This window comes from Ambystoma mexicanum, chromosome 10, assembly GCF_040938575.1.
Source record: "Ambystoma mexicanum isolate Mex_15411 chromosome 10, UKY_AmexF1_1, whole genome shotgun sequence".
NCBI lineage: Eukaryota > Metazoa > Chordata > Amphibia > Caudata > Ambystomatidae > Ambystoma > Ambystoma mexicanum.
The window spans coordinates 1,701,344,541-1,701,371,916 of NC_090932.1; the positions used below are offsets into that span (position 1 = coordinate 1,701,344,541).

Genomic DNA, 27,376 nt, shown 5'->3' on the forward strand with positions numbered 1-27,376 from the left:
CAGATGGGTCATGGCAATAGTGAGAGGAACGCTACACATGCATATGGGTCATGGCAATAGTGAGAAGAACGCTACCCGTCCAGATGGGTCATGGGGTCATGGCAATAGTGAAAGGAACCATACCTCTCCAGATGGATCATGGGGTCATGGCAAAAGTGAGAGGAACGCTACCCGTGCAGATGGGTCAGGGCAATAGTGAGAGGAACGCTACACATGCAGATGCGTCATGGGGTCATGGCAATAGTGAGAGAAACGCTACCCATCCAGATGGGTCATGGGGTCATGGCAATAGTGAGAGGAACGCTACCTGTCCAGATGGGTCATGGGGTCATGGCAATAGAGAGAGGAACGCTACCCATCCATATGGGTCATGGGGTCATGGCAATAGTGAGAGGAACGCTACCTGTCCAGATGGGTCATGGGGTCATGGCAATAGTGAGAGCGACGCTACCCATCCAGATGGGTCCTGGGGTCATGGCAATAGTTAGAGGGACGCTACACATCCAGATGGGCCATGGCAATAGTGAGAGGAACGCGACTCGTCCAGATGGGTCATGGGTAAACTCGAAATTATTTGAGCTCTGGTACTTATTCTTTTGCAAATGAAGCACTGAGGGTCTCTATTCCCCTCCCGCATGGACGATACGGCACTGCCACCAGGTTATGTTGGAAGACACTAGATTACTTCTTGAATGCCACTTCATTGCAGTAACCTGTTGTCCATGCCCCAGAAATCCTAGCCCCAGAGGAAGGCCCACCCTACAGCTACCAATGATGAAGAACATGTTCTGGGGTACCTGTTTGGGGGTCTGCAGAAGCTCTTGTCCCATTGCTGTAGCAAAGATGGCCTTGTTACTTCCAGTGCTGAGCTGAAGGGAGAGAGAAAGCCCCGTCACCAACTGGACCCCGAGATCTGTTATCGTCACCTTCTCATCCAGGACGGTCACTGTCTTCTCCGCCAGGATTGCGTCTGAGAGTGGAGACAAGATCTAGAGAAAGGAATAGAGAGTTTTAACCACAGGAGGGACTTGTCATTTTAAGTAAATAAGAATCAGGAGCTTCTACTGATAGCCAGAGGAATACATGTCATTACAATTCTGCTGTAGCGCATTCTGCCCAGGCTTCCAGCTGCTGTGGCCCTTGCAGGATGTGGTTCGTTTTCAGTGCTTCCTTGCAGATGGGGAGGTTTGGTCTTAGAAAAGAGGGGATAGAACTCAGGGTCTTGATTTTTGGCGTCCGACGGCCTTAGAGTTAAAGGTGTTGCTAGGTCTTGAGAAGATCCAGGGCTACGCTAATGTCAGGACTGTCGGGCATCAGGACTAGCCAACCTTTTGGTTGTATCCCCTGATCTTCTATCCGGGGCTGCAACCAAAAGACCCAGGGCTATAGCCCCCTGAGCCCTTCCCACCCCCCAGCAACGCCTCTGCTTAGAGGTGAGCAGAGGTTTTCAGGGAACTACCCCTTTGCCTTGTGGTCACCAGAGAGATTCAGGGGAGCCCATGGGTAAGAAAGCTTTGAGTCCAGGTCTTCAGAGAGGGGGGGATCCCCATGTTAGGCTGTGAGGGATCTTGGAGCCTGTGGGGTCTGGGATGGGCAGGTTCCCCGTGGCCTTCTGACCCCTGTGAGACCGCTCTTCTATACAGAGGTATCAGGAGCGGCTACCTGCGTGCACCTACCTCGTGTACCTTTCACTTACCCCTTACCCCCCGCTACCAGGCTGGGACCGCTCTTCCGGTGCATACATCCAGGCCTTGAGGGTATTCGGGGAAATAGAGGGAAAGGCGAATGGAGAGGACATATTCAGACACTGACATACGTTTAGATACAGAAAGCAAATGCCCCCTGCACTCCACAGGTGCCTGTTTTTATCAGCAAGTGCATAGTCAGTCAACAGTGACCCTATGCAGGCCGCACATCTGGGTGATCACCCTAGCCTAGTATCCCACCAAAGGCTTCCCTGTGGACTGGTGCAAGGCACACCTATGAATGACCACCAAAGGGGATGCCAGGAGCGCTGTTCTGGAAATCCCGGCAGTGCTAAGGGCGCGGTCTCCCCTTGCATAAATCTGGCCCTTTGGGCTTAGCTGTATACTTAAAGTCAATAGTTTCAGCATTCGTGTCGCGCAAGGGATGGGTATTGGTCAGGCACTGCCATAATGATGTTAAATGACCATAAGATGGCAACATGTGTGAAATAGTGTGATTATCTGGGCATATGGTACCAGTGCCTGGCACATGTCTTCCTTAATATCTATACATAAGCCTCAGCTGTTGCATTGTCAGGACTTCAGTGCAAGAAACAGTCGCGAATCAAGGGGCTGAAAAAGCACTGGCCAAGACATGTTTATTACACATGTAAAACTCTCAGCAGACTGCTGTGAAATAACACTGACAGTCTAAAGTTTGATGATGTTGCTTGATAGTGCTACCTCAAAGAGCTCCCAAGAGGGTGTGTTTTTGGGTGGGATGGGGGACGCAGTGAATGGTGGTGGCCATAGGGATTACATGGTCATGGGCAGTCAGTTGGTGGGTAAATAACCAAAGAACACCCATAGCCTGTCTCCCTCCCCACATGTCATCTACCCCCTACCTGTACTACAATGCATACGTTTACGTGTATTGATGGTTTTTCGGTTGCACCTAACAGCCAAAACTAAAACACTGACTTGGTAGTGTTGGCGGGCATTTCTGGTGGTGGCAAAGTCAGTACTCCTGTTATAGAGTCAGTCAGTGGCCTTGGTCCTCTCGGAGCAGGATGGCTCACCAGTCAGGCAGGGCAAGCATTACCCACCTCTCTGCTTCAACATTAAACAGAGGGCAGAGTGGGCTTGCAAAATGCACCATGTTGGTCCCTCTCTATCCCTGCTAGTAGGAGAGGGACGCAAGAAGGACTCCCTGAAGAAGGCCCTACCCTAGGGCTGCACACATTTAAATTGCTCCCTGGGAATTACCAGCCAGTCCTTTGGTCCTTAAAAGGTCTCTTGAGATGGGTGGAAAGTCTGTATTTTTTGGGTGTGCCATCCTTCATCTACCATGTTAACATGGCAAGAGGCACTTACATTTTCTGCCACGTTTTGCATAATATGCTGCTGTGAGGAATTCGACCATCCGCACAGTGGGTGTGTGCTTACCTGGGCTTTTTTGAAATTTTATATGAAATTGAATGATGGTAGATCAACCTCTGGAAAATGTGTGGGGCTAAACCGCACACATTGTCTGATGCTTGCTGCATGCCATACACATAGACTTGTGTACTCTGGGTGGTCACAGTCTACAGGCGCAGTGCTCCCTGTTATATTTAGTTGGGATCTGTCAGGTGGAGCATACGATGCATCTCAGAAGGGAGAGGGCCAAAACCTTTCTCCTGCCATGGCCAGCATAATTAACTATCAAAGGCTCCATGGATCTGTCTTGTCCATTTGTTTACCCCCTGCAGATGGTGACAGCAATTAACATAATTAACATTCTAACAGAGTATACTTCCAACAAGCCTAAATGGGGCCTGGCTGCAGAAGCTAAAACAAAAGAAACAGGAAACCCCAACAACCTTTGATGTGCACTGTGTCAACCTGAAGTCAGCTCCCACCTCTCAGTATCAAGGGCAGTGACCTCTCATGTCTGGGACTAAGTGTTTACAGTAGGCAACCCCCGCAGGGTGACCCAATTGAGACGGTACAAGTATGTGGATTGATGGAGACAGAAAATCTGTTCTCGCTGCAGCTTCAAGGGAGACCTGCCGCTTTAATCAGGAACCACAGAGCGCTCAATTAACCAGAGAGACCCTTTGATTCACAACAGACAGGATGATGGCTGGGACTTAGTATTACATGTTTCACCCCTTTATTTTTTCTGTTGCAAAGCACTCTGGTTATGACCTCATAATTTAATTTAATTTAATAATAATTTAAATTAATGCATACAGGAGATTGTTTCATGATGGTAGGCTTTGCCTGCACCAATCACTGTGGCCCATTTGGCTTTAAAAGAGGGCTGAGCCCCTCTTTTTGGGCAGATCATCTAAAGATTTTGCAAGGAGTAACAAGAACTCATCATTGGTCCATGGCTGAAGGTACAGTCTTCCTTACAACTTCCGCCAGTGAAGGAAGGTCAGGATTTCCAAAAAGGGAAGCAAGATCCCTCCCCAAAATATCTCCCAGGGAGCAGAGGGAGATACCGAACTCAGAGGACCCTCCAGCAGCTCCAGAACTGGTACCCAGGTAGCACACAACATGCGCTGCTAAGCTATGCAGCAAGCTTCCTAGGTGGGAAGTGGCAGAGAGTCTCTGAACCAAATCAAGGACATGGCTGTTGCCTGCAACCATCTGCTCAGCTTTGGGCCTTCCGCCTTAAAGGACGACACAAGTCCAGTGAAGAAGCTAGGAGGAGTGCATCAACAAGCATCAACCAGCGTCCAGCTTAAAGGACATTTTTGAGCCCCTAAGGCTGCAACCGTCTGCACTGCTGACTGTTGTTATGCCTCAGTCACTCACGCTGTCTGAGACGCCTCGACCAGGGTCTTCAGATCCGTCAAATAGCACTGAGACAATGATTCCTGACCCGAACCGCTGTGTAGGCAAGCCTGCAGCCGTCTGCCCAGCCTCACTCGCCACACTGCCTGCTGTCTGATACCCGCAGTTATCTCCCGTTTTGAACTGCAAAGCACCCTGCAACTGACTCGACCCCGTCAAGCACCAAGAACCTCTAGAAGCACAAGGTACATTGTGTTTCTGTCCCTCTGGTCCTTCTCTGAACGCCCCTAGTGATATTTTACTACCCACTGCTCCCTTTGTGCTGAAAGCAAGTATCCTTGATCTATTGCGATTAATTACTTTATTGACTACCCTCCTGTCAGTATCCAGAGGGCATCCCTTTCCTTTGTGATACTGTCTGTCCTCTTCGTTCCTTTACTGGGTGGGTTGTATTTTGTAGTGTTGCTAGAACTGTCTGCTGTGATAATAATAAAGTAGATATTATCATTAGGGGTGCACCGAAATTTGGCTCCGAGTAACTATTTGACCGAATTCCAGCTGAAAATAAGATATTCGGCTTCACCTGAATGCTTAATTATTTTTCACTCGTTAGCGAATAGTTTCCCCTGCAAAATACATTGAGGGCCTGGTTCACAGACAGCTTTTATGATGGTGCAATTCCACGGGGAAACGTTCTGTGAATCAGGCCCATAGTACTGCTTTGCCTGGTGCCTGGAACCTTTCAGGCACGTCATGTTACTCCTTTAAAATGATCATTAAACAAATACTGAGGTCACTTTAGTTGATTAACTGAGCAGGGGTGGGGAAGTGCCCTTCACGTGCTGGACAGACTTTCATCTGGTGTCTGCTGGGGAGGGGTGGGCTGGAGTAAAACTCTCAATATCTTGAATGTGCAATGAGATGTCTCTGGTCTCCCTGGAAATTGCAATTGGAAACCATTGACCTGGAACAATAGTTTACAAAGTCGCTATTGGAAAATGGCATTTCCTTTAGCGGCTTGTTGATTTGCTGATGGCCTGTGTGAGTAATCAGAAAGTTACAGGTTCTAATCCACCAATTCCCATCCAAGTAATATAATGAAGTGGATTAATATAACTGCTGCAGATACCCCAGGAAATTCCAAACATTGAGGAAAATAGCTCAGGGGGTGTGTGCCTGTAACAAAAAATATTCAGCTTGCAGGCTGAGGTTATGAAGCAAGTAAGATGGCTTAGTGGAAAATGTGCCTCTGGCAGATATGTGCTGGTGATAAGTTAACATAGGTTACAATTCCCCCCCTCCAACGGTCTCATGTTTACAAAATTAGTCCCTTTAAACTAGGTAAAGGTGACTGTTACTTATTATAGAATGTGGCTACCCAAGGGATTGGGAGTTTGACAAAAACATCTGTGTAACTAAAATGCCCCAGTCTGTGGCAGCAGAAATATTGCTCCCGACATTGGAGAGTTAAAAAAGAGGGATATGTGTGTAATAATAATGAGGAGATACAAGTTTACGATTTACAAACATTGGACCAAATGGATGCACAAGTAAAGCAAATAAGTGAACTAAGCTTGCACGTGCCAATAAAAGATCTGGAAATCAGCCCTTTCCCTTCCCTATAGTGTCACGCGAGAACCAGGCAGGACTCAGCATTGCCTCTATATTTTTATCTGGTGTCTTTTACCGTGCCCCAAAACCCCTCACATGTAGCCCACCCAAAAAACAAAGAAGAATACTATCTATAAGTGAAAAGACATTTTTGAAAGGCCTCATCCCCACTCACTGGCAGAGGTAGAAAGCGTGGCTTTCAGTAGCACTTCTGCAGGCAGCAGCAGGAGGCTCATCGAGGTACTCATTCCTTTTGTGTTTCGGTGCCTCGCTGGAGCCAGAAGGCTAATGGCAGGGAAGGCCCAATGGGACATTTGAAAGTACAAGTTGACTCATCCCAGTCTCCCCTCACAGCGATTGCAGACATGCATACAATACTTTTGGGGAAGTCTTAGTTACTTAGGTCCTGCCAACAAGTGACACCCCTGAAAACATAGAAATACAAACTGTGTTGTTATTTTACTGATTTATTTCCTGATAATATATTCCTTTCAGGGTTTACACAAACATCTTCAACATACACGAGAAATGCAATAAAAAATGGATGCACACATTTTAAAGTATGTTTTTCATTTACAATGTGTTTTTCTTGTCTACAAAGGTTTATTTATTAAAAAGGCAACTATTCGGCTCCTTATTCAGCCCCGGCTGACAACTATTCAGCATTTGGCCAAAAACTTAAATCTTCTATTCGGTACACCCCTAATTTTTATATGACCTTGACTAGACAGTCCCTTTTATCATTGGGTAATAATTATATTTTCGCTGTGTTGCAACTAACCAACGATCCACGACCTTGCGGAGATGAGCCTGACGTTCCGTCCACATTAGCAGAATTGGACAAGGATCCCTTCTGGTGTCCTAGAGGTGTGGGGCTGATTGATGGTTTAGAAACCACTATTCATCCCTGGACCCCTGGTGCCCCGGAAGTTGATTCACCACAGCTGCCTTTTCCTTCTCTGAGCCTCAGACCCTGTCTCTCAGTCTTCCGTGATCTATTCTAATATGCCAGCAGTGACAGCCCTTGTGGGCCACACCAGCCTGACTGCAGCTGCTCCTCAGAGTCGGGGGAAGCGTGGAGGTCTGTGGGGATGAAAGACTGAGCTAAATGAAAATAAGAGCTCCCTGGGCTCGGTACAAAGGCTTCTGTTCACCGGGTATACATCAACAACGGTGCTAGCGCTGTGAGGAAGTGAGAACGGTCACTTGGCACAGTGGAGTGTGGCCATGAGACTAGGCGAACGGGCATGAAGTGACAGCCCTCTGCTTGCAAAGGAGGTAACACGAGGGCTAGTGCGGCGGGGGGGGGGGAGGGCGGCATTGCTTGTCATTGGACGATAGGGAAGAAGAGAAAAGTTTCCCCATTTGCCCAGAGTACAGGTGTTTGTTCTGCTGGTCCTGCGTGGCTACAGTCATGCGCCCCACATTCCCCCTGCCCACCAGTGTGGCATTGCCTGCAGCGGGAGACCCGTCCAAGTGTGGGGTCTGCACCTAGTTTGGCTGTGGAATGACCTTCCACCTGACCCCAGGCCCGCAACACCCCCAGACCACTTCTGCTATTACAGGTTCTTGGGTAGTTCTTATGTCTAACACTTGCATTCTGCTGACTCATCCGAATTCTATGGCAAGACAGGAGGCTCATATTATGCATTTCAATCTTTACTCTGAACCACAGCAGCAAAGAATAAAAAGCTTTATAAACGAAATTTTTTCAAAAAACACAACGTTATAACAATGCAATGGGAAACATCCCAGTCCAATATGGTGGGCAGGTCATGCCCTGGGGGTAGCCAATAGGGAGCGAGCCAGTCCCAATATAGGTCCATTCCTTTAGTAACTCCCCCTCTTTCTTTGCTGCTGACCCACAAGCTAAGTCACACCTCTGGTTTTCTCTTAGACTGTGTGCTTTGAAGTGTTAATTATATCACTTGGTTTCAGGGAGCAGCGTTTGGGAGAAAGCGTTTCTTTTACTTGATACATTGTATATGCTGTGACTTTCCTCAGGCAAGCGGAGCGTTTGTTTATCTCGCCCGCGTTCGCCTGAGGTAATTTATTCGAGCGTGGAGTTCACTCACATTGTTGTTGCTTTGTAGCCTAGGGAGCTCTGTGGCTCACGCTTAGTGCTGCCTTGTGAAAGGCAGGTTTAGCAGTTCGTGCCTGCTCTCCGCCACAATAAAAAAAAAAAAAAGAAATTATATTTTTATTTTTTTCATAATATGTTCCATTTTCTTTTATAAATTAGTAATAGTGTTACAGTTGTTGTAGGTTTAAAAATGTTGCTTCTTTGCCCTCACACACTGCTCGCGTGTTTGTCTGTGGGAATTCAGACACTGCCCATGTTCTGCCTTGGTGGCCCTTACCTGTGGTTTGTGGCACACTATTAACTTGAGTCCTTACAGCCTGCTCGGCTTGTGTGAGTGCAGCTTTGACCCGGCTGTGTTTAAATAACGGTATATATATATCTATATCTCTATTTTACCAAAGAAATTGGTGCTGTCATGGACAAAGGAGTGCTTCCCTCCTCTACAGATGCCAGCACTCAAGTGCGCACTGCCAAAAAAAGTGAGAAGGTACTTGAAAACATTGGGGATCAAGCCTGTCATTCCCAGCCTTTAGTGGCTCAAGCTATTCAGTCCTCTTTGGACTCCGCTTTATCTAATTTGAATAATACTTTGGCGTCAGCCTTTGACAGATTAATTACCCGCATTGCGGATTTTCATCCCTCCCAGGACGCTGTCCCATCTGTGGAGTCCCAGGCACCCAGAAAATGTAAGGTTAAAACTAAACATACCCAGGGACAACTCAGTCCCCTAGTGGCCATTTCTCCTATTGCTTCCCCTAAGGGTAATTTAAAGCGCGGGTGGGAAGAATCTCGACCTATCTCTTCCACCCCCTGGCCGGCCCCCGCGCCTTTCGCGCCGGTGGAGCCCCCTATTGATGTCTCATCCTCTGACAGTGCAGATGATTCTGATTCGCCCCCTAAGAGGCAAAAAAGGAAGGTGACCTCGGTAGTCCCTCAAGGGGGTCCCCTGCTGGATGGTAGTGGTGTTCCTTTCTTTGATCCTGCCCTGATACAACACCCCAGGTCTGCTGAGTGGCAACCCTCTGAGGAGGTTTCCTCTTTCCTCCAGTTCTGGATCCGGCACCCTATGGCCAAAGAGGATCGTAATAAGTTACGGGCGGAATGCCCTAGACCGTTGCTCGCCGACAAGGTAGCTCTAGCGCCAGAAATAGACCAGTCTATGGCGGCTTTTCTTTCCCAGAAAGGGAAGGACCCCAAGAAGGGGGTCGATAAAGCGTGGCGTAGTTGTCAAGACAGACTGTTGGACATCCTGGGTCCAGTCACGCAGATTTTTGAAATGGCAGAAGAGGCGGCGTCCTCTAATACCCCGATAGATGTTGACGCATTAAGGGGTTGGATCCAACGTACAGTATGCCTGCTCGGCAATGCTAATGCCTCCATATGTAGGGAGAGGAGGAAATCATTATTAATGAGGTTGGATTCCAAACTGGCAGACATGTCAGAGAGGGAAGGTGGCCCTGCAGCTCAGGGTAATTTGTTTGGGGATTCTTTCCTGAAAGATTTGTCAGCTTATGTTCACACATTTACAGCGCTGGACAAAGCGCAGGTTAATATAAAAAAGGTTTTTGCCCCAAAGGTTTTTAACAAGGCTGGACGAGGTAGGGCCCGCTCCTCCGGCCGTTTTTCCCAGGGCTCCTCCCGCCCCCGACAGTTTGCGCCCCGTGGCGCATACCATACCTCCTCTGCTCGAGGAGCACATAATCAGTTCTATCCGCAACAAAACTCCAGTTGGAGAGGACGTGCCGGCAGAGGAGCCGGAAGATCAAGAGGGCCAGCAGGTAATTTCCGAGGTGCTAAAAGTTTTTTCCCTCAAAAGTTTAGGTGGCAGACTAGCCAGGTTCCTTCCACAGTGGGAGGCTCTCACGTCGGATCCTTGGGTGCTACAAACGATTCAGGGTTATCAGATAGAGTTCTATGCCCCTCCTTGCCAGTTGTCCATTCCCCTTCCTTTGGTGTTCGACGAAGTCAAACAATCCCTTATAGATGGGGAGGTACGGGATCTCATCTCCAAAGGGGCGGTAGTCCCGGCCTCTTACAGGGCCTCTCAGTTCCAGAGTACCATTTTTCTAGTTCCGAAACCGGACCAGGGGTTTCGTCCAGTAATCAACCTGAAAGCTCTCAACTCTTTTGTGGTTTATCACCACTTCAAGATGGAGGGAATTCATTTGCTCAGGGGCACTCTTCTCCCTGCAGACTGGATGGTCAAATTGGACCTCAAAGACGCTTACCTAGTGGTTCCCGTCTTTCCCCCACATCAGGAGTATCTTCAGTTTCAGTGGGGGGGTCGGGTGTGGCAGTTTGCATCCCTTCCGTTTGGCCTGTCCTCGGCCCCATGGTGTTTCACCAAGCTCATGCGCCCTGTGATGGCTCTTCTCAGGTCCAGGGGGATTCGGATCATAGTTTATCTAGACGACATGTTGTTCCTGGCCCAGAATTGTCAAACTCTGTGTTCTCATCTGAAATTCACTGTGACCCTCTTACAGGATCTAGGTTTTGTGATAAATGTAAAAAAATCCATATTGAAGCCTACGCAATGTATCCAATTTCTGGGCTTCAATATAGATTCAAGGCTTTGCATCCTTCTTCTCCCAGACAGCAGACTGTCCAAGATAAAGAAGGAAATTCGTCTACTCCTCAGGAGAGGGAGGATCTCCCTCAGGCAGTTGGCCAGAGTTGTAGGGATGTTGTCGGCATCCATTCAGGCTATCTTCCCTGCTCCCCTACATAACAGAGCACTGCAACGCTTAAAGGCCAGGCATTTGCGCAAGTGTCTCTCTTACTCCCAAATGGTGGAATTGCCGCCAGAGGCCAGGTTGGAACTTCTGTGGTGGCTCAGGCACATGGAGGCCTGGAATGGCAAGGCAATATTTGGCCCGTCGCCGGATGTCGTTCTGGAGTCAGATGCGAGCAGATCAGGTTGGGGAGCCAGATTGGGTCAGGTCTCCACAGGAGGGAAATGGTCGGAGTCAGAGAAACTGCTCCATATCAATTGCCTAGAGTTGTTAGCGGGGTCTTTTGCTGTTCGGAGTCTCCTCAAGGATCAGGGGAATTGTTGTGTTCTCCTCCGCATGGACAACATATCTGCGGTGAGGTACATCAATCACCTGGGGGGTACCAGGTCCAAAGTCTTGGCGGATTTGGCGAGAGAGTTTTGGCATTTTTGCCTCGACAGGGATATTCTCTTGAAAGCGGAATACCTCCCAGGAGTCAGCAACGAGGTTGCAGATTGGAACTCCAGGCACCTGCAGGACAGGAGCGATTGGATGCTGAACAGGTCTCTTTTCGCCCGCATAGAGTCCCTCTGGGGTCCTCTGATGATAGACTTGTTTGCCTCCAGACTGAATTGTCAAGTTCCCAGGTTTTACAGTTGGAGACCAGATCCGTTAGCTCTAGCCACCGACGCTTTCCTCCAGGATTGGTCGGGTCAGTTGGGGTATGCCTTTCCTCCCTTTGCTATGATAGCCCGGGTTCTGGTCCAGGTTCGCACTCAGGCGGTGTCTCTGGTTCTAGTTGCCCCCTTTTGGCCCTCTCAAGTTTGGTTCCCGGCCCTTCTAGAATTGGCAATAGATATTCCCCGTCTTCTCCCTCGCGATCCCCAGTTGCTAGTGGATCCGGAGGGTCTCCCTCACGAGTTGGTCTTGCAGGGACACCTTGCCCTTATGGCTTGGAAGATTTCAGCTCTTCCTGGTGCTTCAGAGGACTTTCGCAAGACTCTATGGCGGTCATCAGGGACTCCTGGGCGCCCTCTACTAAGGCAGGGTATTCCACAGCATGGAACAGATGGGTTAGCTGGTGTGTGGCTAGGCACCTCAATCCCGTTTCTGCCCCTCCTGTAGAGGTGGTTAATTTTCTTGTAGAATTGTTTAAGGAAGGGAAAGCCTACAGAACTGTTAATGGTTTTCGTTGGGCTATTTCAGCCGGTCATCTTTTGGTTAAAGGGGAACCAGTGGGTAGACACTTTTTAGTGCGAAGGGCCCTCAAATCTATCCGTATTAAGGTTCCGCCACAACCGAAATATTCGGTTCTTTGGGATGTTAATGTGGTGCTGCAGCTCTTCAGGTCCTGGCCTCTTAATGAGGAACTGTCCCTGCAGCAGTTATTTGCCAAACTTGCTATGTTACTATGTCTGGTGTCTATTAAAAGGGTCTCTGATATCAGAGCTCTTGATGTGGATAATAAGATGTTCACCCCTCAAGGGGTTACTTTCTTTATCTCACGAAGGACTAAATGCATGACTTCTTCGATATCCTATCCAGCTTTTCCTGAAGATTGTAAACTATGTGTGGTCAACTGTTTGAAATGTTTTGAGATTATAACTGAAGGTTTTAGACCTCCCAATACCTCTCAGCTGCTGATTTCCTACAGGAAACCCCATAAGCCGGTCTCCCCTTCTACTTTGGCCAGATGGATCAAATGGGTTATGCGGGAGGCGGGGGTTGACACTTCCTCTTTTGGTCCCCACTCAGTCCGAGGCACTATGGCCTCTAAAGCAGCCTTTCTGGGGGGTAGTTTGGAACAGATCCTAAAAGCAGCTGACTGGACAAGGGAATCAACTTTTAAGACATTTTACCATAAGCGTATTGCCCATGTAGCGGTGAATGTAATGCAAGGGCTTTGAACTTGCATAATATGAGCCTCCTGTCTTGCCATAGAATGTCTAATCCCCCACACTAGCGTGAGATGGGGGTTTAGATTCTATAAAAGACAAGGAGGCTAGTATTATCCCACCCACCCACCCTTACTGGTGTCGGTTGTTGTTTCAGAGGACAGTTGATGACTTTGATGCAGGAGGAAGTGGGAGATTGAGCTCCAGGTTGCAGAAGGTTTCAACCCCGGCGTCTCCATGGGAGTTTGTTCTTCGTTCCACGTGGAGAAGGTGTTCGGTGGTCGTGTGAGACAGATCAGCGTCAGAAAGAGGGGGAGTTACTAAAGGAATGGACCTATATTGGGACTGGCTCGCTCCCTATTGGCTACCCCCAGGGCATGACCTGCCCACCATATTGGACTGGGATGTTTCCCATTGCATTGTTATAACGTTGTGTTTTTTGAAAAAATTTCGTTTATAAAGCTTTTTATTCTTTGCTGCTGTGGTTCAGAGTAAAGATTGAAATGCATAATACTCGCCTCCTTGTCTTTTATAGAATCTAAACCCCCATCTCACGCTAGTGTGGGGGATTAGACATTCTTGGCCATGTGGAGATGGTGATTAGAGACCCATGCGAAGGACTTGGTTTAACTGTGCATATAACAGGCTGCAAACGCGGTGGTCGGCCCAGATAGAATGGGATGCCATAGTGGAGGGCGGTGAGTCCTTCTGAGGGAGGTGTCAGTGTGATGGCAAGGTGTCACATGTAGGTAGAAGGGAGATGGCGGGGCGTGCAGGTACAGCTAATAGAAGTAATGGCAGAAGGTTTTTGGGTAGATGTCAGTGGAAAGCTGTGAAGACAGGAAATAGCCCAGCTGGTAAGAGAGCGTGGGTTCAGCCTGAGAGTGGTGGCGTCCATGTGGATTGGGCCTGGCGGCTAAGTGTGTGGGCTCTTTATTGTAGTTTGTCTTGCTGTTTTACCACAGGGTGAACTATCAAGCCCTTGGATTGGGTGGTGGTTGTTATGTACAGTGAAGAATAGGAGACGTGGGCAGAGTGTGCCCAGCACTGTGCTGCAGAGGGGATATCTGGAGTAGACCCTTCTTGATGTCGTTGCCCATAGAGGAGTGAAGAGTGGTCTAGTAAAGCCCAGGACTTCTGACTTCCCAACGTACGACGCCTTGCACCACAATGCACCTGGGCCACACGTGTGCACACTTGGTGGCGACCGCTCTGTCGTGACCTCCCTCAGCACCCGCCCATGTGCCTGACCTCTTGGGTTGCTTACTGAAGGCTAGCCAGCCCTCCTAAATCAGAATATTGGCCAAATGCACGCACGCATCTTAAGCCTCCTCTTAGAACCTTCCCATACCTAGGCTTCGTTCCACAACAAAGTGCTGTGAGGCCATACAAAGGGCAAAAGACGCTAAATAAATGCCTACCACAATACAGTACTACATTAAGCATTATGCTATGAATTATGGGTACTCACGCAATCCAAGTCATGGGCTGAGCAGTTGTATTAGCTCACAATTCAAGATGTTCTCATCACTCATGTCTTCAAGCAATATTGCTTTCAAAGGGTCTTCTACTTTAGGGTTTTCAGGAAGGGACACTTTTTTCTCACCTGAATTGTTGTCATGCCAACTTCCTGTCCAATCAGAATCTGACTTCCTTGCAGTTTGGCAATCCGTGGCTCCTCCACCTGCATGAACTCACTCACAAGGTCTGTGATGTCAACCTGCCAATCAGAGCCCAGCAGGTAGGTCAGCTGACCTCCAGGGTCCGAGGGCTCCGCTACGAACTGCGTAAGGACGCGCACCGTGGCGTGCTGGTACTGGAGCGTGCATCCTCTTCCTTTCCTCTCGTCGTCTTCATCGTCATCGCCACTGTCTCTGGTGGGCCTAGAAAATGCAGGCATAAGGGGGTGAATGGCGCAGCAACGCGTCCTGAGCACCAGCAACAAATAACACAACACACATCTCACACGTTACAGAAGTCAACTCCTCATAAGTGAAGCAATGCCCTAACGAACCTTCTGCAGACAACAAGCACATCTACACCCTTTGCATGTGCATAGTGTGTGAGAGAATACAGATGGGGAGATCATGTCGCAAGGTTTAGCAGGCCCTTGAGATGTCTTTTCTTTAACTCAATGGGAGGTCTGAATGCCCACCATTGTTGGAAACACTGACACGAGCAGGACTCAGGAACCCCCAGGAAGGCCGAACTGATCTTCTGTTCACAAGGAAGCTGTGGGTGAAATCCCACTCTCAGTTAAATGTGCCCATACACCCTTACTGCTTCCCCATCTCTAGAACCTGGCCATTTGTGGCCATTCCTGGCGCAGGAGAGTCTTTATTTGGGCATGGTTTCTACAAGCCGTGGCACACCATAACACTGTGGAATGCTCAGAGGTCTGACGGCGGCTAAGCCATAGACAGACTTGCGGTTCTTAGGCCCTCTGAGCACAAGCCCAGGGTATTGGTAACCAAGACATAATGAGGACACCAACACATGGACGGTTTATTGCTCTTGCTTCTCAAGGAGCTGTTGCAAAACTTGTTACATTCAGATTTTTGTCACACACCCCCTCCCAGATGTTGCTGGGGGCCCTGGGGAACCAAGTGAATGGCTCTGCAGCCTGGGTGTTCTTGGGCCTGGCTTCAACATGCCCAGCTCACCATGTATCGTGTAGCTCCCAGGCACACCCCTGGGGAAGCAAACACCTCTCCTCCAGCTCTCTCTCCTCTTCCCGCTGCACTCCATAGAACACAGTTGAGTTGCACGATAAATTCAGTCCAGATGTACACATGGCTCCTCCACCTTCCGGTGCATCTTCTCCATCCCTCACCCTCATCCCAAATATCTACCCGACTTTGCTCCTCCCCAGTGCTTAATTTGCGGGGGTGGTTGCCGGTGCCCAACACCGGCACTCTTTGTTGGGCACCCGAACTCATGCGGTGCCAGTAAACGTGCAAAGGTTTTGTTTGTTCTTCCACTTCGCTTTGCTTCAATTATAAATCATTGGGATTTGTCATTCTGATCTCGATCTGTCTCGTGCTTGCAGGTTGCAGGCCATGGCTGGCTGGGCCTGGAAGGGGCCACAAATAGCAATGAACAACAAACTGTTACAAACAACAGCCAATGAAAACTACCATTCTGTTGTTACTATGCAGTATTTGATACATTCTGTATAGTAACACAGAATGTGCAGTTTAATTGGATGTTCTTCTGAGCCAGTGAAATTACATGGTGAAGAGTTGTTGCCACAGGAGGCAGCGCAGCGTCACTTTAATTTCATGAGTTACTGTGAAGTGAAGGTGTCGAGGCGTGGCGTCGTCGGTCCTGACTTGAGAGAGAGAGAGCCTGCCCTGCTGCACTGCGTGGTGCGGCCTAGTTGCTTCCTGGGGCCCCCTCTGCCTGCTTTTTCATTTGTGCGGGTGCCAGTGTGCGTACCTCCCCACCCCCCACCCTGAGGCCCGACAGGAGACCAAGTCCCGGCTGGCAAAGCAGGTAAGTCACTTGTTGCGTGCCGTGCAGCCTGAGCCTGTCACAGTCAAGTGATCAGGCAAGGAAGGCCCAGGTCGGAGCCCGGGCGGTGGCACGGTCCCCTGGTGGTGTCCTGACTGCCCAGGATTCAGGACCCCACCAGGGGCCTGTCCGTGCCCGGGCTTCTGTCTCTGTGACCTGTGTGCAATGTGCTGCTCACTGCAGTCAGTGCCAGGCCAGGCCACTTTCTGTGACCAGGGGCTGCCGCAGACTGAGTTGGATGACTCTGCCGTGGGCGGCCGGGCCCGTGGATTGTGCCCAAAAGTATGTTTTTTACTTTTTTCTTTGAAAACCTGACCTTCCGTGGGGCCGGTGGCCGGCACCTCGCCCCACATAAGGTAGGTTTTTAAAGAAATAACTTATTTTGAGTGGCGGCTGTGGCCCATCACTTCGAAAGTGATGGGCCCCAGCCGTCCAAACATACATTTTTTCTTTTAAAATCTTACCTTCCGTGGGGCCGTTGCGCTGCACCTCTATTTTTGTCATCATCAGGCTCAGCATGGCCGTGGCAGTGGTGACCCCACGGAAGGTAGCCTAAGTGATTGAGGCAAGGAAGGGCAAAGCCCAGGACCGGGCGGGGCACGGGCGGCAAAGTGGTCCCGCTAGTGTCTGTCACAAAAATAATGAATTGTCGTTTGCAACTTTGGCCACTTTGTCATTGGTGCCGAACCAGACAATTGTATGCCCCAGTCCGACCCTGGACTGCATTCATCTAAGCGAAACATGAACTGTGAATGTTTGCCTGGGTGTTTCCGTTCTTCCATTTAATGTTATAGGCCTCATTAGTTCACAAACGAGCCTCAGCGAGGGGACCTGGAATGGTGCACGTATTGGAACGAAACCGAACCGGCAGCACTTCGCGAGAAAAGCCCATGCAAAGACGAACTTCTGAAATGCCATTTCAGGCTTAAAGATACATGCATGGAAACTAGACTGGGACAATCATGGTGCACGTGCCCACTAATCTGTCGTCATTAATAAAAGCACTAGTTGAGCATTCGTGAATAATTCTCAACCATCTTTTGGTGTAATTTTTTTACATAATTCCAGCGCATGTTTTCTAGCCTGATGTGTGGTTTATACACCAGATGTGGGCCCTTAACCTGGGTACAATACACTCCGAGCATGTGCTCCGAATGAGAGCACATGCAATCCTCAGATAGGAATCCTCAGATAGGGAGGTGGGTGCCTGTTACACCCGCAGTTTAGTGAAGTATGTCAAGAACATCTCAGTGGGAAGGAGATATCCAAATATGCATTCTCCTCTGTCTCCTGAATATTGGGTGACAAACATATTTCATTTTTTAATATGTGTTAAGGTGGAAAGAGGCCCTAAAGCAGAAGTAGCACAGGCCGCTGATTTCACAACAATGTCTTGCAGAAATGACTTTTTCCAAGTTATACAACGCCATGCTCATGCTTGACGGAAGGGTGAAGGGGGATGCATTTATGAGATGTGATGACTGATAAGGGCTTGAGAGTAAATTGATTACACAAAACACCTGGATGAGGTGACTGAAGAACGGGGTTAAGGCAGGGTGCTCTTCCTGACGTAACAGATTAACAATACTTGGTGTACTTTAACAGACTGTCAGATGGGGCAGAAGGGGTAGAGACAAATAGAGTGCAACAGTGACTGAAACAGAATGCTTTTTTATTTATTTGCAATTTTAAAGCGCTCACACAGCCCGGGGGCATCGAGGCGCAGTTACAGGAGGAGCATGTCATAGTTGCATATTTACTACTAGTCTGTGCCAGCAGTTGCTGCAGCGCCAAACATGTTACATGGAGCAGCAGCAGTGTGATGGGCTGGTGGTGGGCCGATCTAGGTAGGTCTAGCACTGAACTGGTGCGGCCGCCGCACCCGCGCTGAGGGTGGCGTCGTGCCCACGCTAAGGGCGGTGCCTGGCATTATGGGGCCAATATTTTTTGGGCACTGACACTTATTTTTTTATTTTTTTACAAATTAAGCACTGCTCCTCCCTACCACTACTGAATGTTCAATAATGCTTCACTTTTGCCTCTCTGACAGCCAAAGCACTTCAAAGGCATAAACTATAACAGTAGGCACTATACAAATGCAAGATAACATCACATGCCATGAACGAGTGTCATTGTTGAACAGTCCGCCGCACGATGTGTGGTGAAGGCTGGTATATGCAGGCATGAGCAGCTCTTTCTCAGCACCAGCAGAGGTCACCACACACATTCCCACAGAGTAACTGCATCTTCACAGCCACCATTGAGGGACTGACTCACCGCGCCTTCCTGTGGTGATTCTGCACAATTAGTGCTGGTTACAACTCTCTGTTGTGGATGCGAAGAGACGTCTTCTCCAAAACCCTATACTGCACATAGATATGCTGAGAGACTGGATGCCACCCTGTCCTTCCCTCCCTTCCATCGCACCTTCTGCATAATGCACTTTAAATTTAATTCCACATACTGTCACTATGCACTGTGGGCACAACATCATCAGAGTGATTTGTAGTGTGGGCGTCATGAGGGAGATTTGCACTGACAATGTTTGCATATGTGGAGGGTGAAATGCCCAAGTGGAGGTAATTTGCAGTGGGAATGCTGGCAATTATAGTAGACACTGCATCAAGGAGGCAATTTGGAGTGGTTGTGCTGGCGTGCATAGTAGACACTGTATCGTGGAGGCAATTTGCAGTGGTTGTGCTGGCATGTATAGTAGACACAGCATCATGGAGGCAATTTGCAGTGGGAATGCTGGCATGTATAGCAGACATGGCATCGTGGAGGCAATTTGGAGGGGTTGTGCTGGCATGTATAGTGGACACTGCATCGTGGAGGCAATTTGCAGTGGGAATGCTGGCATGTATAGTAGAAACGGCATCGTGCAGGCAATTTGCAGTGGTTGTGCTGGGTGCATAGTAGACACTGTATCGTGGAGGCAATTTGCAGTGGGAACGCTGGGATGTATAGTATACACTGCATCGTGGAGGTAATTTGTAGTGGGAAAGCTGGCATATGTAGTTTACACAGCAATGTGGAGGCAATTTGAAGTGGGAATGCTTGCATGTATAGTAGACACTGTATCGTGGAGGCAATTTGCAGTGGGAATGCTGGCATGTATGGTAGGCACTACATTGTGCAGGCAATTTGAAATGGGAATGCTGGCATGTATAGTAGACACTGTATTGTGGAGGCAATTTGCAGTGGGAATGCTGGCATGTATAGTAGACACCACATTGTGGAGGCAAATCGCCATGGGAATGCTGGCATATATAGTTGACACAGCATTGTGGAGGCAATTTGAAGTAGGAATGCTGGCATGTATAGTAGACACTGTATCGTGGAGGCAATTTGCAGTGGGAATTCTGGCATTTATAATAGACACTACATTGTGCAGGTAATTTGTAGTGGGAAAGCTGGCATGTATAGTAGACACTGCACTGTGGAGGCAATTTGCAGTGGTTATGCTGGCATGTATAGTAGACACAGCATCATGGAGGCAATTTGCAATGGGAATGCTGGCATGTATAGTAGAAACTGCATCGTGGAGGCAATTTGTAGTGGTTGTGCTGGCGTGCATAGTAGACACTTTATTGTGGAGTCAATTTGCAGTGGTTGTGCTGGCATGTATAGTAGACACAGCATCATGGAGGCAATTTGCAGTGGGAATGCTGGGATGTATAGTATACACTGCATCGTGGAGGTAATTTGCAGTGGGAAAGCTGGCATATATAGTAGACACAGCAATGTGGAGGCAATTTGAAGTGGGAATGCTGGAATGTATAGTAGACACTACATTGTGGAGGCAATTTGAACTGGGAATGCTGGCATGTATAGTAGACAATGCATCGTGGTGGCACTTTGCAGTGGGAATGCTGGCATGTATAGTAGACACTGTATCGTCCAGGCAATTTGCAGTGGGAATGCTGGCATGTATAGTAGACACTACATTGTGGAGGCAATTTGAACTGGGAATGCTGGCATGTATAGTAGACAATGCATCGTGGTGGCACTTTGCAGTGGGAATGCTGGCATGTATAGTAGACACTGTATCGTCCAGGCAATTTGCAGTGGGAATGCTGGCATATATAGTAGACACTACATTGTGGAGGCAATTTGAACTGGGAATGCTGGCATGTATAGTAGACAATGCATTGTGGTGGCACTTTGCAGTGGGAATGCTGGCATGTATAGTAGACACAGCAAGGTGGAGGTAATTTGAACTGGGAATGCTGGCATGTATAGTAGACACTGTATTGTGGAGGCAATTTGCAGTGGGAATGCTGGCATGTATAGTAGACACAGCAATGTGGAGGTAATTTGAACTGGGAATGCTGGCATGTATAGTAGACAATGCATCGTGGTGGCACTTTGCAGTGGGAATGCTGGCATGTATAGTAGACACAGCAATGTGGAGGTAATTTGAACTGGGAATCCTGGCATGTATAGTAGACACTGTATCGTGGAGGCAATTTGAACTGGGAATGCTGGCATGTATAGTAGACAATGCATCGTTGTGGCACTTTGCAGCGGGAATGCTGGCATGTAAAGTAGACACAGCAATGTGGAGGTAATTTGAACTGGGAATGCTGGCATGTATAGTAGACAATGCATTGTGGTGGCACTTTGCAGTGGGAATGCTGGCATGCTTAGCAGACACGGCATCGTGGACTCGCTTTGCAGTGGGAATGCTGGCATGTATAGTTGACACAGCATCGTCAAGGCAATTTGCAGTGGGAATATTGGCATGTATAGTAGACAATGCATCGTGGTGTCACTTTGCAGTGGGAATGCTGGCATGTATAGTAGACACAGCATCGTGGAGGCAATTTGCAGTGGGAATGCTGGCATACATAGTAGACACAGCAATGTGGAGGTAATTTGAACTGGGAATGCTGGCATGTATAGTAGACACAGCAATGTGGAGGTAATTTGAATGGGAATGCTGGCATGTATAGTAGACAATGCATCGTGGAGACACTTTGCAGTGGGAATGCTGGCATGTATAGTAGACACGGCATTGTGGAGACACTTTGCAGTGGGAATGCTGGCATGCTTAGCAGACACGGCATTGTGGACTCGCTTTGCAGTGGGAATGCTGGCATGTATAGTAGACACGGCATCGTGGAGGCAATTTGCACTGGGAATGCTGGCATGTATAGTAGACAATGCATCGTGGTGGCACTTTGCAGTGGGAATGCTGGCATGTATAGGAGACACAGCATCGTGGAGACACTTTGCAGTGGGAATGCTGGCATGTATAGTAGACACGGCATCGTGGAGGCAATTTGCACTGGAATGCTGGCATGTATAGTAGACAATGCATCGTGGTGGCACTTTGCTGTGGGAATGCTGGAATGTATAGTAGACACAACATCGTGGAGACAGTTTGCAGTGGGAATGCTGGCATGTATAGTAGACACAGCATCGTGGAGACACTTTGCAGTGGGAATGCTGGCATGTATAGTAGACACAGCATCGTGGAGGCAATTTGCACTGGGAATGCTGGCATGTATAGTAGACAATGCATCGTGGTGGCACTTTGCAGTGGGAATGCTGGCATGCTTAGCAGACATGGCATTGTGGACTCGCTTTGCAGTGGGAATGCTGGCATGTATAGTAGACACAGCATCGTGGAGACACTTTGCAGTAGGAATGCTGGCATGCTTAGCAGACACGGCATTGTGGACTCACTTTGCAGTGAGAATGCTGGCATGTATAGTAGACACGGCATCGTGGAGACACTTTGCAGTGGGAATGCTGGCATGCTTAGCAGACACGGCATCGTGGACTCGCTTTGCAGTGGGAATGCTGGCATGTATAGTAGACACGGCACGGTGGAGACACTTTGCAGTGGGAATGCTGGCATGTATAGTAGAAACTGCAAAGTGGAGGCAATTTGCAGTGGTTGTGCTGGCATGTATAGTAGACACGGCATCATGGAGGCAATTTGCAGTGGGAATGCTGGCATGTATAGTAGAAACTGCATCGTGGAGGCACTTTGAAGTGGTTGTGCTGGCGTGCATAGTAGACACTGTATCGTGGAGTCAATTTGCAGTGGTTGTGCTGGCATGTATAATAGACACAGCATCATGGAGGCAATTTGCAGTGGGAATGCTGGGATGTATAGTATACACTGCATCGTGGAGGTAATTTGCAGTGGGAAAGCTGGCAAATATAGTAGACACAGCAATGTGGAGGCAATTTGAAGTGGGAATGCTGGAATGTATAGTAGACACTACATTGTGGAGGCAATTTGCCATGGGAATGCTGGCATGTATAGTAGACACTGTATCGTGGCGGCAATTTGCAGTGGGAATGCTGGCATGTATAGTAGACACAGCATTGCGGAGGCAATTGGCTGTGGGAATGCTGGCATGTATAGTAGACAATGCATTGTGGTGGCACTTTGCAGTGTGAATGCTGGCATGTATAGTTGACACAGCATCGTGGAGGCAATTTGCAGTGGGAATTTTGGCATGTATAGTAGACAATGCATCGTGGTGTCACTTTGCAGTGGGAATGCTGGCATGTATAGTAGACACAGCATCGTGGAGGCAATTTGCAGTGGGAATGTTGGCATACATAGTAGACGCAGCAATGTGGAGGTAATTTGAACTGGGAATGCTGGCATGTATAGTAGACACAGCAATGTGGAGGTAATTTGAACTGCGAATGCTGGCATGTATAGTAGACAATGCATCGTGGAGGCACTTTGCAGTGGGAATGCTGGGATGTATAGTAGACACGGCATCGTGGAGACACTTTGCAGTGGGAATGCTGGCATGCTTAGCAGACACGGCAATGTGGAGGTAATTTGAACTGGGAATGCTGGCATGTATAGTAGACAATGCATTGTGGTGGCACTTTGCAGTGGGAATGCTGGCATGCTTAGCAGACACGGCATCGTGGACTCGCTTTGCAGTGGGAATGCTGGCATGTATAGTTGACACAGCATCGTCAAGGCAATTTGCAGTGGGAATATTGGCATGTATAGTAGACAATGCATCGTGGTGTCACTTTGCAGTGGGAATGCTGGCATGTATAGTAGACACAGCATCGTGGAGGCAATTTGCAGTGGGAATGCTGGCATACATAGTAGACACAGCAATGTGGAGGTAATTTGAACTGGGAATGCTGGCATGTATAGTAGACACAGCAATGTGGAGGTAATTTGAATGGGAATGCTGGCATGTATAGTAGACAATGCATCGTGGAGACACTTTGCAGTGGGAATGCTGGCATGTATAGTAGACACGGCATTGTGGAGACACTTTGCAGTGGGAATGCTGGCATGCTTAGCAGACACGGCATTGTGGACTCGCTTTGCAGTGGGAATGCTGGCATGTATAGTAGACACGGCATCGTGGAGGCAATTTGCACTGGGAATGCTGGCATGTATAGTAGACAATGCATCGTGGTGGCACTTTGCAGTGGGAATGCTGGCATGTATAGGAGACACAGCATCGTGGAGACACTTTGCAGTGGGAATGCTGGCATGTATAGTAGACACGGCATCGTGGAGGCAATTTGCACTGGAATGCTGGCATGTATAGTAGACAATGCATCGTGGTGGCACTTTGCTGTGGGAATGCTGGAATGTATAGTAGACACAACATCGTGGAGACAGTTTGCAGTGGGAATGCTGGCATGTATAGTAGACACAGCATCGTGGAGACACTTTGCAGTGGGAATGCTGGCATGTATAGTAGACACAGCATCGTGGAGGCAATTTGCACTGGGAATGCTGGCATGTATAGTAGACAATGCATCGTGGTGGCACTTTGCAGTGGGAATGCTGGCATGCTTAGCAGACATGGCATTGTGGACTCGCTTTGCAGTGGGAATGCTGGCATGTATAGTAGACACAGCATCGTGGAGACACTTTGCAGTAGGAATGCTGGCATGCTTAGCAGACACGGCATTGTGGACTCGCTTTGCAGTGAGAATGCTGGCATGTATAGTAGACACGGCATCGTGGAGACACTTTGCAGTGGGAATGCTGGCTTGCTTAGCAGACACGGCATCGTGGACTCGCTTTGCAGTGGGAATGCTGGCATGTATAGTAGACACGGCACGGTGGAGACACTTTGCAGTGGGAATGCTGGCATGTATAGTAGAAACTGCAAAGTGGAGGCAATTTGCAGTGGTTGTGCTGGCATGTATAGTAGACACGGCATCATGGAGGCAATTTGCAGTGGGAATGCTGGCATGTATAGTAGAAACTGCATCGTGGAGGCACTTTGAAGTGGTTGTGCTGGCGTGCATAGTAGACACTGTATCGTGGAGTCAATTTGCAGTGGTTGTGCTGGCATGTATAATAGACACAGCATCATGGAGGCAATTTGCAGTGGGAATGCTGGGATGTATAGTATACACTGCATCGTGGAGGTAATTTGCAGTGGGAAAGCTGGCAAATATAGTAGACACAGCAATGTGGAGGCAATTTGAAGTGGGAATGCTGGAATGTATAGTAGACACTACATTGTGGAGGCAATTTGCCATGGGAATGCTGGCATGTATAGTAGACACTGTATCGTGGCGGCAATTTGCAGTGGGAATGCTGGCATGTATAGTAGACACAGCATTGCGGAGGCAATTGGCTGTGGGAATGCTGGCATGTATAGTAGACAATGCATTGTGGTGGCACTTTGCAGTGTGAATGCTGGCATGTATAGTTGACACAGCATCGTGGAGGCAATTTGCAGTGGGAATTTTGGCATGTATAGTAGACAATGCATCGTGGTGTCACTTTGCAGTGGGAATGCTGGCATGTATAGTAGACACAGCATCGTGGAGGCAATTTGCAGTGGGAATGTTGGCATACATAGTAGACGCAGCAATGTGGAGGTAATTTGAACTGGGAATGCTGGCATGTATAGTAGACACAGCAATGTGGAGGTAATTTGAACTGCGAATGCTGGCATGTATAGTAGACAATGCATCGTGGAGGCACTTTGCAGTGGGAATGCTGGGATGTATAGTAGACACGGCATCGTGGAGACACTTTGCAGTGGGAATGCTGGCATGCTTAGCAGACACGGCATTGTGGACTCCCTTTGCAGTGGGAATGCTGGCATGTATAGTAGACACGGCATCGTGGAGGCAATTTGCACTGGGAATGCTGTAATTTAAAGTATAGTAGACAATGCATCGTGGTGGCACTTTGCAGTGGGAATGCTGGCATGTATAGTAGACACGGCATCGTGGAGGCAATTTGCACTGGGAATGCTGGCATGTATAGTAGACAATGCATCGTGGCGGCACTTTGCAGTGGGAATGCTGGCATGTATAGTAGATACAGCATCGTGGAGACAGTTTGAAGTGGGAATGCTGGCATGTATAGTAGACACAGCATCGTGGAGACACTTTGCAGTGGGAATGCTGGCATGTATAGTAGACACGGCATTGTGGAGGCAATTTGCACTGGGAATGCTGGCATGTATAGTTGACAATGCATTGTGGTGGCACTTTGCAGTGGGAATGCTGGCATGCTTAGCAGACACGGCATTGTGGACTCGCTTTGCAGTGGGAATGCTGGCATGTATAGTAGACACGGCATCGTGGAGACACTTTGCAGTGGGAATGCTGGCATGCTTAGCAGACACGGCATTGTGGACTCGCTTTGCAGTGAGAATGCTGACATGTATAGTAGACACGGCATCGTGTAGACACTTTGCAGTGGGAATGCTGGCATGCTTAGCAGACACGGCATCGTGGACTCGCTTTGCAGTGGGAATGCTGGCATGTATAGTAGACACAGCACCGTGGAGACACTTTGCAGTGGGAATGCTGGCATGTATAGTAGAAACTGCAACGTGGAGGCAATTTGCAGTGGTTGTGCTGGCATGTATAGTAGACACGGCATCATGGAGGCAATTTGCAGTGGGAATGCTGGCATGTATAGTAGAAACTGCATTGTGGAAGCAATTTGTAGTGGTTGTGCTGGCGTGCATAGTTGACACTGTATCGTGGAGTCAATTTGCAGTGGGAATGCTGGCATGTATAGTAGACAATGCATTGTGGTGGCACTTTGCAGTGGGAATGCTGGCATGTATAGTAGACACGGCATCGTGGACTCGCTTTGCAGTGGGAATGCTGGCATGTATAGTTGACACAGCATCGTCGAGGCAATTTGCAGTGGGAATGCTGGCATGTATAGTAGACATAGCATCGTGGAGGCAATTTGAACTGGGAATGCTGGCATGTATAGTAGACAATGCATCGTGGTGGCACTTTGCAGTGGGAATGCTGGCATGTATAGTAGACACAGCATCGTGGAGACACTTTGCAGTGGGAATGCTGGCATGAGACACGGCATCGTGGACTCGATTTGCAGTGGGAATGCTGGCATGTATAGTTGACACAGCATCGTTGGGGCAATTTGCAGTGGAAATGCTGGCATGTATAGTAGACAGAGCATCGTGGAGCCAATTTGAACTGGGAATGCTGGCATGTATAGTAGACAATGCATCGTGGTGGCACTTTGCAGTGGGAATGCTGGCATGTATAGTAGACACTGTATCGTGGAGGCAATTTGCAGTGGGAATGCTGGCATGTATAGTAGACACTACATTGTGGAGGCAATTTGAACTGGGAATGCTGGCATGCTTAGCAGACACGGCATCGTGGACTCGCTTTGCAGTGGGAATGCTGGCATGTATAGTAGATACGGCACCGTGGAGACACTTTGCAGTGGGAATGCTGGCATGTATAGTAGAAACTGCAAAGTGGAGGCAATTTGCAGTGGTTGTGCTGGCATGTATAGTAGACACGGCATCATGGAGGCAATTTACAGTGGGAATGCTGGCATGTATAGTAGAAACTGCATCGTGGAGGCACTTTGTAGTGGTTGTGCTGGCGTGCATAGTAGACACTGTATCGTGGAGTCAATTTGCAGTGGTTGTGCTGGCATGTATAATAGACACAGCATCATGGAGGCAATTTGCAGTGGGAATGCTGGGATGTATAGTATACACTGCATCGTGGAGGTAATTTGCAGTGCGAAAGCTGGCATATATAGTAGACACAGCAATGTGGAGGCAATTTGAAGTGGGAATGCTGGAATGTATCGTAGACACTACATTGTGGAGGCAA

General features: G+C 48.6%; 1 protein-coding gene across 1 annotated transcript in view; it reads right to left on the minus strand.

Annotated features, from left to right (window-relative positions):
- LOC138492751 (transmembrane protein 132D-like) overlaps nt 1–27,376 on the minus strand; it is a 4,310,707-nt gene that overhangs the window by 37,180 nt on the left and 4,246,151 nt on the right. The window contains exons 7-8 of the mRNA XM_069620132.1: nt 14,376–14,652; nt 798–989 (exon numbers count right to left, since the gene is read on the minus strand). Coding sequence (XP_069476233.1) covers nt 798–989; nt 14,376–14,652 — 469 coding nt within the window. The remainder of the gene's footprint in view (nt 1–797; nt 990–14,375; nt 14,653–27,376) is intronic.